The sequence below is a fragment of the Piliocolobus tephrosceles genome, chromosome 1 (assembly GCF_002776525.5).
Source record: "Piliocolobus tephrosceles isolate RC106 chromosome 1, ASM277652v3, whole genome shotgun sequence".
In the NCBI taxonomy this organism is placed as follows: Eukaryota; Metazoa; Chordata; class Mammalia; order Primates; family Cercopithecidae; genus Piliocolobus; species Piliocolobus tephrosceles.
Window position 1 is genome coordinate 199076818 of NC_045434.1, and position 14714 is coordinate 199091531.

The 14714-nt window shown below is 50.0% G+C and overlaps 1 protein-coding gene across 1 annotated transcript in view; it reads right to left on the reverse strand.

The window, feature by feature from the left end:
• MDS2 (myelodysplastic syndrome 2 translocation associated) overlaps positions 1 to 14714 on the reverse strand; it is a 28886-nt gene that overhangs the window by 9975 nt on the left and 4197 nt on the right. Inside the window, exons 2-3 of the mRNA XM_031936135.1 lie at positions 11472 to 11549; positions 11122 to 11214 (exon numbers count right to left, since the gene is read on the reverse strand). Coding sequence (XP_031791995.1) covers positions 11122 to 11214; positions 11472 to 11549 — 171 coding nt within the window. The remainder of the gene's footprint in view (positions 1 to 11121; positions 11215 to 11471; positions 11550 to 14714) is intronic.

Consider the following 14714-nt stretch of genomic DNA (forward strand, 5'->3'; position numbering starts at 1 on the left):
TTTCTTTCTTTCTTTCTTTCTTTCTTTCTTTCTTTCTTTCTTTCTTTTCTTTTTTTTGAGACAGGTCCTCACTCTGTCACCCAGGCTGGAGTGCAATGGTAAAGTCTTGGCTCACTGCAGCCTCAACCTTCCAGGCTCAAGCAATCCTCCCACCTCAGTCTCCTGAGTCTGGGACTACAGGTGCACACCACCATGCCTGGCGAATTTTTATATTTTTTTGTAGAGATAGGGTTTCTCCATGTTGCCCAGGCTGGTGTCAAACTCCTGGCTCAAGCGATCCTGCCAAGGCCTGCCTTGGCCTTGGCCTTCCAAAGTGCTGGGATGACAGGTGTGAGCCACTGCGCCTGGCCCAGATTTTTTAAACATACAGAAAGGTTGAAAGAATAACACAGTGAACCCCCCTACACCCTCCACTAGCTAGATTCAACAATGGAAACCACCACATTTTAAACGTGTTGGTGTCCTCTTCCTAAATAGCTTCCTGGGTCTGAACACACACAGGTATGTGTATACAAGAATGACATCACACTTCACATGTTGCTCTGAATTTTTTTTTTTTCTTTGAGATGGAGTCTCGCTCTGTCGCCCAGGCTGGAGTACAGTGGTGTGATCTCGGCTCACTGCAACCTCTGCCTCCCAGGTTCCAGCGATTCTCCTGCCTCAGCCTTCTGGGTAGCTGGGATTACAGGCGCACGCCACCATGGCTGGCTTATTTTTGTATTTTTAGTAGGGACGGGGTTTCACCATGTTGGCCAGGCTGGTCTTGAACTCCTGACCTCAGGTGATCAGCCCACCTCGGCCTCCCAAAGTGCTGGGATTACAGGCATGAGGTGCGACGCCTGGCCTGTTGGTTTTTTAAAAAATGTTCACTTAACAATATATTATAAACCTATTCTCAAGTTTAATGAAGTATCCTTTCACAATATCATCTTTGATGGCCCCTTAGTATTCATTATATGGCTCTATCATAATTTTAACAACCAACCCTTGCATGGTTGGACATTGGTGTCATTTCCAATTTTTCACTATTATGAAAACAAAAAAAGGGCTGTGAATATCCCTGTATCTTTTTGCCATTGGGTAAGAATTACCTGAGGGTAAATTCCTAGACTGAGGATTCAGGAGTCAAAGGACTTGCCTCACACTATGGTCATAGCAATTCAAACTTTCACTGATAATGCCTGGGACTCTCCAGCTACCCACATCCTCACCAACATAGAAGCAGTCTCCCTGAGACTGCCAGGCTGGAGTGCAGTGGTATGATCATGATTCACTGTAGCTTTGACTTCCTGGGCTCAAGCGAGCCTCCCACTTCAGCCACCTGAATAGCTGGGACCACAGGCATGTGCCACCATACATGGCTACTTTTTAAAATTTTTTTGTAGAGACAGAGTCTCACCATGTTGCCCAGGTTGGTTTTGAAGTCCTGGGTTCCAGCAATCCACCCACCTCAGCCTCCCGAAGTGGTGGGATTACAGGCATCAGCCATCGCACCCAGCCTTCACCAATATTATTACTATTATTGAGACAGGGTCTCACTCTGTCGCCCAGGCTGGAGTGCAGTGGACACCAACAAATAGCTTCCCAGTTATGCAAACGCTTTCATCTACTTAACGTGTATTTATTCAACACCTACCATGAATGAGCCAGGCACTCCAGCTACAGCAGAAGATGAAACAAAGTCTCTACTGATGATGAGGACTAGAACATTCTAGTGGGAGACACATACAGTAAACAAAGGTCAGTTCTACAGTGATGAATGCCATGAAGAAAAGTCAAGCAGGAGAGGCGGCTAGACAGTGGGAGAGGTGAGACAGGATTAGGGTGCTATTGTATGTATAATAGGATGGCCAGAGAGAGCTTGTCTAGTGATGAGCGGAAGTAAGCCCTGTCATGGATAAATGGGCAGGGGCAGTCATCTTCTCTAGGCAGAGGGAATACAGGGGAGAAGGCCCGGAAGTGTGATTGTGCTTGGCTACTCAAAGAACAGCAGGGAGGCCAGTGTGGCTGGGGCAAGGGAGGGAAAAGCAACAGGAGGTAAGGTGGGGAGGGGTGTGTACAGCTCAGGTAGGACTTTCTAGGCCACAGAACAGTGTTAAGATTTTCTCTGAGTGAGAAGGCAGCCACTGGGGGATTTGAAGAGAGGAAGGAAGTAATTTGACTCATGTTTTAAAAAGATCACATTGGCCAGGCGCGGTGGCTCATGCTTGTAATCTCAGCACTTTGGGAGGCCGAGGCGGGCAGATCATCTGAGGTCAGGAGTTCAAGACCAGCCTGGCCAACATGATGAAACCCCGTCTCTACTAAAAATACAAAAATTAGCTGGGTGCGGGGTGTGGTGGCAGGGGCCTGTAATCCTAGCTACTTGGGAGGCTAAGGCATGAGAATCGCTTAAACCCAGGAGGCGGAGGTTGCAGTGAGCCGAGACTGCACCACTGTACTCCAGCCTGGGAGATAGAGTGAGACTCTGTCTCCAAAATAATAATAACAATAACTATAATAATAAATGAATAAATAAAAAGATCACATTGGCTATTCTATGGGGTATAAAGGCGGCAGGGAGTGCTAGGATGAAAGCAGGGAACGTCACTGGGAGGCTCTTACACAACTCCAGGCAAGAAATGGTGGTACCTCAGCCACAGGTAGTAATGGTTGAGATGGTGAGATTGCGGAAGCTTTGGAAGGTGGAACTCACGTTATTCGTGATGGGTCAGTTGGGAATGTAAGAAAGCGGAGTCAAGGACAGCCCAAGTTGTGACCTGAACAAAAAGGGAGTTGCCTTTTGCTGGGATGGAAAGACCTGGGGATGATTAAATTTGGGGGCAAAATGAAGAGTTCAGCTGTGGATATATCCAGTTTGGGTTCCTGTTGGATATCTGACTGGAGACATGTGAGCCTGGAGTCGAGTGGGAGGGGCTGGGCTGGAGATACTCATTTATAGTCATCCGCAGAGAGAATGTATGAAAGCCTCAGGACTGGGCAAGGGCACCTGGGAGTGGGCTAGAGAATAGGAGAGGTCCCAGGAATGACTTCTGGGGCACTCTGGCCTGTGCAAGTTGGGGACATGAGGGAGAACCAGCAAAGGAAACTGAAGAGGGATCCTGTGAGGTGGGAGGACCCAGAGAGAGGGGCCCCAGGAAGAAATGGTCAGGAAGTCCAGCAGGGAGGAGGGCCCAATTGCTGGCCAATGGCCGATGCTGAGGACTGAGATGGGATGGTTGAGTTTGTCAGCAGGAGGTCATCGATGACCTTGACAAGAGCGGTTTCAGTGGAGCAGTGGGAGTGAAAGCCCCACAGAGAGAGCTGGAGAGAGAAAAGGAAGGAGGGATGAAGATAGTCAACTCAGAAAACTCTGTGATCCTGGGAGGGGGAGCAAAGAAATATAGCGGTGTGGGGGTGGGGGTGTGTGTGCATGGTCTTGTGCGTGTGTGCATGTGTGTGCGCGTGTGTGTAAGATGGAGAGAACTGCAGCTGATTGTGTGCTGATGTGAACGAGCCAGTAGAAGAGGGGGACCCCTGGAGCTGTGGGAGAGACACAAGGAATTGCTCAATGTTGTGCTGGAGGAGTTGAGAGAGGACGAAGGGCAGTGTCCCAGTGGAGGGCGTAGAATTCGAGTTCAGACAAGGCGTTCAGGTAACAGGCACGGGTACAGGTGGGAGTGAAGGGAGAGGTGGAGTCTGAGGAATTTTCCTTCTGATTGCTTCTGTTTCCCAGTGAAACAGAAAGCAAGGTCCTCTAGCAGCTGACAGCTAATATAGCAGGTTCTTTTTTTCTCAGGTGTTACAGAGAGCTGAGCCTTTTGCTCACAACAGATGAAATGGTTGACTCGGCCGGGCGCGGTGGCTCAAGCCTGTAATCCCAGCACTTTGGGAGGCCGAGACGGGCGGATCACGAGGTCAGGAGATCGAGACCATCCTGGCTAACACGGTGAAACCCCGTCTCTACTAAAAATACAAAAAAACTAGCCGGGCGAGGTGGCGGGCGCCTGTCGTCCCAGCTACTCGGGAGGCTGAGGCAGGAGAATGGCGTAAACCCGGAGGCGGAGCTTGCAGTGAGCTGAGATCCGGCCACTGCACTCCAGTCCGGGCGACAGAGCGAGACTCCGCCTCAAAAAAAAAAAAAAAAAAAAAAAAAAAAAGAAATGGTTGACTTGTACCTGGGGCCACATCACATAAAAACCCTCTGAACAGCAGGATCACACTCGGCAAGATGAGAGCCCACATGAGGCTGGATGTGCAGGAACTTGGGCCGGCGGGGGGACCCTGGCAGTTGCCATTCCCCATCAAGGGGTGAGTGCTCACCAAGTGGAATGGGAGTGTGACTCTGTAGCAGTGATTCATGCACAACATGCTCTCTCTCTCTCCCTTCCCTTTACACGCATGTTTAAATGTCTGTAAATTAGGCTGGTTGCAGTGGCTCACTCCTGTAATCCCAGGACTTTGGGACGCCAAGGTAGGCAGATCACTTGAGGCTGGGAGTTCGAGACCAGTCTGGGCAATATGGTGAAACACCATCTCTAGGAAAAATACAAAAATTAGCCAGGTGTGGTGGTGCACATCTGTAACCCCAGCTACTCGGGAGGCTGAGGCACGAGAATCACTTGAACCCAGGAGGTGGAGGTTGCAGTGAGCCGAGACCACACCATTGCACTCCAGCCTGGGTGACAGAGCAAGACCTTGTCTCAAAGAGAAAAAAAAAAATGTGTGTTAAGTTAAATGCACCATTTGTGTAAGTTAAATGCACCATGAAGACTCCATTGTAAATGGTGCAGCTGGAACCTCAGGCCTCCTGACTCCACATCAGTTTTCTCTCTACTATAATACTGCATCTCTCATCATACATCACTAGGGAGCACCAAAATTGTGGGGAAGAAGGTAACCCAGGCTGAAAGGAGGAAAAGAGAGCCTAAACCAGAAAATTCTAGAACGTCAGACCTGCATGGGCCCCCACAGATCATCTGGTCCAACACCCTTATTTGACAGACATGGAAAATGTGGTTCACTGACTCACCCAATATCACACAGCAGAATCCCCATCATCCCCATCATCATCATCGTCATCACCATCACTATCATCACCATCATCACCATCATCATCACCATCACCATCATCACCATCATCATCACCGTCACCATCATCACCATTATCATCACCATCATCACCATCACCATCATCATCACCATCACCATCATCATCACCATCACCACCATCCCTATCATTATTATCATCATCAACATTTACCATCACCATCATCACCATCACCATCATCACCATCACCATCATCACCATCACCAACATCCCTGCCATCATCATCACCATCACCATCACCAACATCCCTACCATCATCATCACCATCACCAACATCCCTACCATCACCATCATCATCACCATCACCATCATCATCACCATCACCATCACCATCACCATCATCATCACCATCACCATCATCACCATCACCAATATCCCTATCATCATCATCACCATCACCATCACCATCATCACCATCACCATCACCATCATCACCATCACCAACATCCCTACCATCATCATCACCATCACCAACATCCCTATCATTATCATCCTCCTCCTGATCACCAATAATTGTCATCTGCATGGAAGCTAGCCTATATTGATTTTTTTTTTTTTTTTTTTTTTGAGGTGGAGTCTTGTTCTGTCGCCCAGGCTGGAGTGCAGTGGCCGGATCTCAGCTCACTGCAAGCTCCGCCTCCCGGGTTCACGCCATTCTCCTGCCTCAGCCTCCCGAGTAGCTGGGACTACAGGCGCCCGCCTCGTCGCCCAGCTAGTTTTTTTGTATTTTTTAGTAGAGACGGGGTTTCACCGTATTAGCCAGGATGGTCTCGATCTTCTGACCTCGTGATCCACCCGTCTCGGCCTCCCAAAGTGCTGGGATTACAGGCTTGAGCCACCGTGCCCGGCCTAGCCTATATTGATTACTCCCTGCTGCCAAGCTGTGTCCCATTTCATCATCAAAGCCTCATGAGGTAGCCACTCTCATTATTTTCATTTTACAGGTGGTGAAACATCATAGAGCAGGTAAGGTGTAAACTGGGAGACCCTCCTCCCACCCACTCTGTAAAAACCTTTACTAGAGATCTCACATCGGGCCACTAACCCTAAGACAGGAGGCAGGAGGGGGCTCCCCTTGAAACCCGAAAGAAGTAAATTTAAGACCAGTAAAGGGAAGTTTTGCTTCACACAGAGGGGGTACTGGCTAAAAATACTAGTGGCTTCAAGAAGTATTTAGATCAGTTCATAGATAGTTGATCACAGGGCAGTTAGAGGGATGTTTTAAAGACATAAATCAGGCTGAGCATGGTGGCTCACGCCTGTAATTCCAACACTTTGGGAGGCCAGGGCAGGCGGATCACTTGAGGTCAGGAGTTTGAGACCAGCCCAGCCAACATGGCAAAACCCTGCCTCTACTAAAAAAAAAAAAAAAAAAAAAAAAAAATTACCTGAGTGTGGTGGTGGGCACCTGTAATCCCAGCTACTCTGGAGTCTGAGGCATGAGAATCACTTGAACCTGGGAGATGGAGGTTGCAGTGAGCTGAGATCATGCCACTACACTCCAGCCTGGGTGACAGAGCAAGACTCTGTTTCAATAAAATAAAATAAAGACATAAATCAGATCACAATTCTCTGCTGTCCAAAACCACCCACTGCACTTGGAATAAAACCCAGCCCCTGGCCTGGCATGGTGGCTCATGCCTGTAATCCCAGCACTTTAGGAGGCTGAGGTGGGCGGATCACGAGGTCAGGAGATGGAGACCATCCTGGCTAACACGGTGAAACTCCGTCTCTACTGAAAATACAAAAAAAAAAAAAAAAAAATAGCCGGGCATGGTGGCAGGCACCTGTAGTCCCAGCTACTTAGGAGGCTGAGGCAGGAGAATGGTGTGAACCCGGGAGGCAGAGCTTGCAGTGAGTAGAGATCACACCACTGCACTCCAGCCTGGGCGACACAGCTAGACTCCGTCTCAAAAAAAAAAAAAAAAAAAAAAAAAAAAATCCAGCCCCTTTGCCCTGGTGCTTCCCCACCTTCTTCCTGCTGTCATCTCTGTGTTCACCTGGCCACTCTCTGTGTTCACCTGGCCACAGTCACGGCTACGCTGCTCTCCTTGCTGTTCTTGAAATGTCAATCTCTTCCTGCCTCAGGGCCTTTGCACCTGCCATTTTCTCTGCTGGGCCACCTTCTTCTGCTCTTTGCCTGGGTGGCTTTTTCTCCTCCTCCATGCCTCAGCCTAAATGTCAACTCCTACAGGGGGCTTTCCCTGCATGACCCCTCAGCTGAGTCAGCGCCTGGTCACTGTCTCGTCACCCTCTGTCTCGTCACCTTGTGGTTTTCTTCCTTGCCTTTATCACAGCCACATTATTTTATTTATTTACTTGTTTTGTGTTTGTCTCTTTCTGTTGGACAGTGAGCTACATGATGTCAGTGTCATTGTCTGTCTTTTCATTCCTGTGTCCCCAGAATGGTGTGCTGCAGGCCCAGTGCCTGGCATGTGCTATTTATTTATTCAGCACTGACTGTGCACCACCCCACCTCCGAAGCCCTTTATACAAATTAACTCGTTCATCAGTCCTCGCATATCAACCCTGAGAGAGGGGACTTTATTATCATCCTTATTTTATAGAAAGGAAACTAAGGCACAGATAGGTTAGAAATTTACCTAAGGTCACAGCTAGTGAGAGGCAGAGATGAAAATCTGGGCAAGGGGTTCCAGAATCTATGCTCTTAACCACAACCATCTACTCCCTCTCCAGTATTTACTGAGAAAGTCATCAGTAGACATTAGAGAAATGAATAAATGAGCCAGGTGCAGCAGCTCACACCTGTAATCCCAGCACTTTGGGAGGCCGAGGCAGGCAGATCCCTTGAGGTCAGGAGTTCAAGACCAGTCTGGCTAACATGGTGAAACCCCGTCTCTACTAAAAATACAAAAAATTAGCCGGGCGTGGTGGCAGGCGTCTGTAGTCCCAGGTACTCGGGAGGCTGAGGCAGGAGAATGGCGTGAACCCAGAAGGCGGAGCTTGCAGTGCGTCGAGATCGTGTCACTGCACTCCAGCCTGGGCGACAGAGAGACTCCGTCTAAAAAAAAAAAAAAAAAACAAAAAGAATGATCATGGCAGCCTTACTGGTGATAGCAAAAAACCGGAAACAATCCATGTGCTCATCGACTGGAGAATGGATAAAGTCACTGAATTCTATTAGACAATGGAGTATTAGACAGCAGGAAAAAGGAATGAAGGCCAGCCAAAAATGCAAAATCATGTATGTATTTTAGAAACATAGTGATGCATGAAAAAATCAAGCCAAAGAAGAATGCACATGCATTGTGCTGTTTATGTAAAGATCAAAAAACAAACAAAATAATGTGTTGCCTAAGATCCTCCTCATTTGGTAAAATAATTTTTTTTCAAAGCAAGGGCATGGAATGATGACCACAAAATTCAGGATAGTGTTTACTTCTGGAGGAAGGCAGGGAATAGGACTGGGTAGGCATGTACAGGTGGCCTCAGTGGTGCTGGTAAAGGCCTGGTTCCTAAGCTGGGGCCATGGGTTCACAGATATTTGTCTTCATACGCCAGATATTCAACACACTTTTCTTGTAGTCATCAAATATTACATAGTAAGTTTTGCCTTTTTTTAAAAAAATGTAGTTCCTAGGGTTGTTGTAAAAATTAAATGGGGCCGGGCGTAGAGGTTCATGCCTGTTATCCCAGCACTTGGGAGGCCGAGGTGGGTGGATCACCTGAGGTCAGGAGTTCGAGACCAGCCTGGCCAGCATGGTGAAACCTCGGCTCTACTAAAAATGCAAAAATTAGCTGGGTGTAGTGGCCCATGCCTGTAATCCCAGCTACTTCGGAGGCTGAGGCAGGAGAATTGCTTGAACCCAGGAAGCAGAGGTTGCAGTGAGCTGAGATCACGCCACTGCACTCCAGCCTGGGCGACAAGAGTGAAACTCTGTCAAAAAAAAAAAAAGAAAAAAAAAATTGAATTAAATGGTAGTGCAGATAGATTTGTTTATTCATTCAACAAACATCTGCCATATGCCAGGCATTCTCTGAGATGCCAGGGAAGATACAAAAAAGGAGAAGACTATGCAACTGGGATGAGGTGGCTCAAGATTAGAACAGCTAACAGTACCAGCTTTGGATCCAGAGAGACCTGGGTACAAATTCCAGCTCTGCTACTTACTAGCTTTGTGACTTTGGGCAAGCTACCTAACCTCCCTCTTTCTCAGTTTTTTCATCTGTAAGTCAGGAATGCTAATCATGGAAATGGTATGAGGCTGAGATAAAGCTACGAAGATAACTGGCTTGCCATGTTACTGAGCATTGAGTGAGAGCTCAGTAAATGTCACTGTTTGTGCCAACTGCCGAGAGGGTGGGGTGGAGAGGAGACTGTTGCTCTGTCCAGGTGAGCTTTGAAAAGAAGAAGGAGTTTGAGTGTACTATGGAGCCCCGATGGCTTGAAACAAAGCAAGGACAAGATTTCTGTGTCAGAATAAGCCCCCTGACTAAAGTAAGGGTAAAACTAGAGCCAGGAAGGCCATTTAAGAGGCTGTTAGAGACCAGGCGTGGTGGCTCACACCTGTAATCCCAGCACTTTGGGAGGCTGAGGCGGGTGGATCACAAGGTCAGGAGATCGAGACCATCCTGGCTAACATGGTGAAAGCCCGTCTCTACTAAAATACAAAAAATTAGTCAGGTGTGGTGGCGGGCGCCTGTAGTCCCAGCTACTCAGGAGGCTGAGGCATGAGAATTGCTTGAACCCGGGAGGCAGAGCTTGGAATGAGCCAAGATCATGCCACTACACTCCAGCCTGTGTGACAGAGCGAGACTCCGTCTCAAAAAAAAAAAGAAGAGGCTGTTAGAATCATCCAGGTGAGAGATTATGGAGTCCTGATCTAGGGGGCCTGGAGCGCAGAGGGACAGGAAGAAGGGGACAGATTCTGGAGCAAAACTGGGGACATAAAATGGATTGGATTGGGAAGCTGGATGTGGGAGCTGAGGAGCAGAAATCACCTGGGACAATATCCAGGCATGTTGTCCTGAGACCGAGAAACCAGAAGAGGTGGGTGGCAGGGGAGAGTAAGATGATGAGTTTGGAGCTGGTCAAGTTGAGTTAGGTGCAGGGGAGTTGCCAAGCAGAGCTGTCTAGGAAGTGCTGTGTTTATGAATCAGGGACTCAGGAAGGGCAGAGCTCAGTTTCAAGAAGGTAACTGGGAGTGGGTGAGGTTGTCCTGGGAGGATGTACAGGCCGCGCATAGGCCAAGGTGCCCAAGACTGCAGAGGCAGGAGAAGGGCTGCGGGGGTGCCTACAAGGGAGCTGCTAGCTAGATAGGAGGAAGATGAAGATGGGGATCCAAACTTGCCCTGAAGTTGAGGGAGGTGTCAGCTTGGAGGAGAAAGGTGAGGTCCACCCCAGAGTCAAGTGTCACGGAAGGGTTGAGAAGAGGCCACTGGATCTAGCCATCAGGGTTGTCCATGCCCTGTGCAGGAACATTTTCCTGGTGTGAGGGAGACTGAACTTTGGAGAAGCTGCATGGTGAAAGGTCTTTCTCACTGCATCCAGGGTGAATCATGGCCCCTGCCCAGCTGAGGTCCATCCTGCCTGCTTCTTCATCCTGCCCCTCATACTCCATGGATGGTACTCCGTGCCTAGTCCTGGTTGGTCTGTAAACTCCAGGAGCAATCACTAGGAATCACAATAAGTGTATTCTCCACTTGAGCCTTGTTTCAGTCCTGAGAGGTCTGTATTATTTTCACCCCCATTTTACAAATGAGCAGACTAAGGCTCTGCCCCACGTGCCCAAGACTAGGGGTAGGTTTCATCCCTAACTTGTGGGTCGCATTTGAGAAAAGGAAACCTACATCATCTGAACCTACAACATCCAGACTCAGTGGTTCTCAAACTTCAGCCTGCCTACAAATCACCTGAGATTCCTATGAATTCTGCTCTTGGGCCCCAAACTGCAGGAATTCTGATCGAGCAGGTGTGAAGCCGTGTTTGGGGATGTGTGGTGTTAGCCAGCACCCCAGGTGGTTCCCATGCAGGTGACGGAAGTCCACCCTTGAGGCAGCATTAACCCAACCCTGTGCGGCACAGAGGAGGGTATTTCAGGCACTGGATCGGTCTGGACCCCAAGCAACCGGTTTCTGGCGATCAGTTGGGGGTCTGGCTGCAGCTGGGAGCGGATTGGGGCGGAGGGAGGCAGAGGGCGGTAATAAAGAAACAACAGGAAGCTCTGCTTTTATTAGCCCTGGGTAGTAGCAGCTGCAGGTGAGTAATCTGATTTCTGCGGCGTCCTGTTTTCTCCGCTGCCTGGCGGTTCCTCGACACCCACTCACCTGCCACCAGCCACGGGAGAGAGGGCAGGGGGGAGGGAGGATGGGCGTGGGGCCCCGCCCGCCCGGGTCCCTCGCCCACGCCACGCGGGCGCACCCGCCGCGCCGACGCCGCCACCGGCTGCGCACCTGCCGCGCTCGCGGCAGGGAAGTCAGGCTCCAGCTGCGGCGGCGGCTGGCGGGGAAGAGACGCGGACGCCCACTCTCGGCCCTGCCGCTTGCTCCTCGCCTCCCCGCCTCCCCGCCAGAGTTGCACCACCAGGCTCTGGGCGCGCTCCCCTGATCTGAAGGCTGGGTGCCGTCTCCCAGCTCCGCCCTTGACTTCTGAGCCTCAGTTGCTGCTTCTGTCAAATGGAAGCACGTCCACCTACCGGTGCTAGACTGGTGAGATCAGGGAAGGGGTGCTAAAGTTACAAACTGTAAAGGGCTGTAGCGATCACCAAGGCATCGGAAGGAAACTGGCCAAGAGAGGCAAGTCTCTTAGCTGTGCTGGGCCTCGGTTTCCTTATTTGTAACATGGGAATGCCCAACCCTTCCTCATAAGCAGATGATGCTCATGATGTGGACGGAACACAGCGCAGGACAAGGGCAGTGGCTGCCGCGGGGTTGTTATTACTGTTGCTGTTAGCCCGGTTCAGAATCCGTGTTCCCTCTTCTTACTTTGATTCTCTGGTTTTCCCTGGTTCTCAGCACACGTTTAGGAAATGGGAGGCTTGGATCGGAAAAGGATTTTCAGGGTCAGGGGCTTGCCCAAGACTGGGGATTGGTTCCATCCCTGACTCTCTGAACCAAGCTTTCCATCTGTAAAATGGGATTGACAACACCTTCCCTGAAACCCTCAGACATGTAAAGACCGATGAGAAACCGAGAAACACCTGGTAAACTGTGAAGTGCTACCCACATGCAAAGACTGTAATTATTTCTTCCGGGTGCCTCTTTGCCCTAAAGAGTCAAGGATGAGTCAAGAACCAAATGAGATGAGCCAGGAGGATGCCTGTGAGAAGGGCTGGATGGCGTTCCCCTTTACCCATGGAGCTCACGGCAGTGTGCAGCAATGGCCCGAGGGTGGAGAGGGAGGTCGAGGTCAGGCTAGGTCCTGCCCTTGGGGGCTCATGTCCCAGTTAGCCCAGGACGCAAAGGCCCAGGTGTGATGGGAGCACAGAAGAGGGGGGAAGCTGACTTTCTGGGCAAGGGGGATCAGGCTGGTACAGGGGGTACTTCCCAGAGGAGTCAGCCTTGACGGGACCCTCTGAAAAATGGTTGTAGCTCAGGTTGGGAGAGGGGCAAGGCAAGTGCTGGACAGACAGATTCCAGCAGAAAAGTCCAGAGACAAGAAAGGGGGTAGTGCGCTCAGGAAAAGGGTGTGAAACGTGACTGAAATACAGGGTGGGGAGAAGAAATGGGTTCAAGATAAAGTCAAATTGAAGCCAGGTGTGGTGGTACATGGCTGTAATCCCAGCTACTCGGGAGGCTGCGGCAGGAGAATCACTTGAATCCCAAAGGTGGAGTTTGCAGTGAGCCAAGATCACACCACTGCACTCCAGCCTGGGTGATAGAGACTCTGTTTCAAAAAAAAAAAAAAAAAAAAAAGATGAAGTCAAATTGGGAATGGCCTCCAGCACCACCCTAGGGAGCTCAGACTTCCCCCAGCAGAGCATGTTTGTGTATCTGTGAAATGGGGGCAATGACAGAACACCTACCCCATAGGGTGACAGAGAGGGCTGAGGTTGATAGGGAGGCATTCAGGGTTTGCAGTAGGAGTGACATGGTCAGGTGTGGGTTCTAGAAAGATCTCTGTGGCAGGCTGGGCGCAGTGGCTCACGCTTGTAATCCCAGCACCTTGGGAGGCTGACGCAGGTGGATCACTTGAGGTCAGGAGTTCGAGACCAGCCTAGCCAACATAGTGAAAACCCATCTCTACTAAAAATACAAAAATTAGCCCGGCGTGGGGGTGGACACCTGTAGTCCCAGCTAGTAGGGAGGCTGAGGCAGGAGAATCGCTTGAACCTGGGAGGCGGAGGTTGCAGTGAGTCGAGACTGCACCTCTCCACTCCAGCCTGGGCAACAGAATGAGACTCCATCTCAAAAAAAAAGAAAAAGAAAAAGAAAAAAAATCTCTGTGGTAGTAGGTATGGAGAATGGACAAAGGGGAAGGAAAGGAAGGACAGATTCAAGTTGTTGTGGTGAGCTGAAGGAGGCCTGAACCAAGCTAATGGCAATGGGGAGGGAGGCGGGGAAGTTGGGCAAGAACTTTCTGAAACTGAACAGCAGTAGATCCAGGAGAACAATTAAGAGGGAGAGACGCAAAATAAAGGTGACAGAATTTCCTGTGTCAGGAGCTGAGGTAGATGATGACAGCATTAACTCAGGAAGGCGGCAGGCAGAGCGAGGTCACCTTTGAGGTACCTCCCAGACGTCCATTTCCTCAAGAACTGACTGCACTACACACCCAGATATAGGACTAGATAAGACCCGAGATCATCCAGGGAGAGGCAAGAGAGAGAATATTAGGAATCTTTTGGTTGTAAGTGACAGAAACTCAGTTCAAATTAGGTTATGGAAAACAAAACAAAAAGCAAAACGATCCTACAAACGTAGTGGCTCCTTTATCTTAGAGTTTCAAGGGTGAGTCAAACTTCGGGCATTGCTGGATCCAGGGTTTCCAATGATGACATTGTTATCTCCTCATCACCCCCATCAGTCAGTTCGGTTGTCTCTGCCTTTCTTTAAGAATGGGCCGCCGGGCGCGGTGGCTCAAGCCTGTAATCCCAGCACTTTGGGAGGCCGAGACGGGAGGATCACGAGGTCAGGAGATAGAGACCATCCTGGCTAACGCGGTGAAACCCCGCCTCTACTAAAAAATACAAAAATCTAGCCGGGCGAGGTGGTGGGCACCTGTAGTCCCAGCTACTTGGGAGGCTGAGGCAGGAGAATGGCATAGACCCGGGAGGCGGAGCTTGCAGTGAGCTGAGATCCGGCCACTGCACTCCAGCCTGGGCGACAGAGCGAGACTCCGTCTCAAAAAAAAAAAAAAAAAAAAAGAATGGGCCTTCTCGGCCGGGCGCAGTGGCTCAAGCCTGTAATCCCAGCACTTTGGGAGGCCGAGATGGGCGGATCATGAGGTCAGGAAATCAAGACCATCCTGGCTAACACGGTGAAACCCCATCTCTACTAAAAATACAAAAAACTAGCCGGGCGTGGTGGCGGCGCCTGTAGTCCCAGCTACTCGGGAGGCTGAGGCAGGAGAATGGCGTAAACCCGGGAGGCGGAGCTTGCAGTGAGCTGAGATCCGACCACTGCACTCCAGCCTGGGCGACAGAGCGAGACTCTGTCTCAAAAA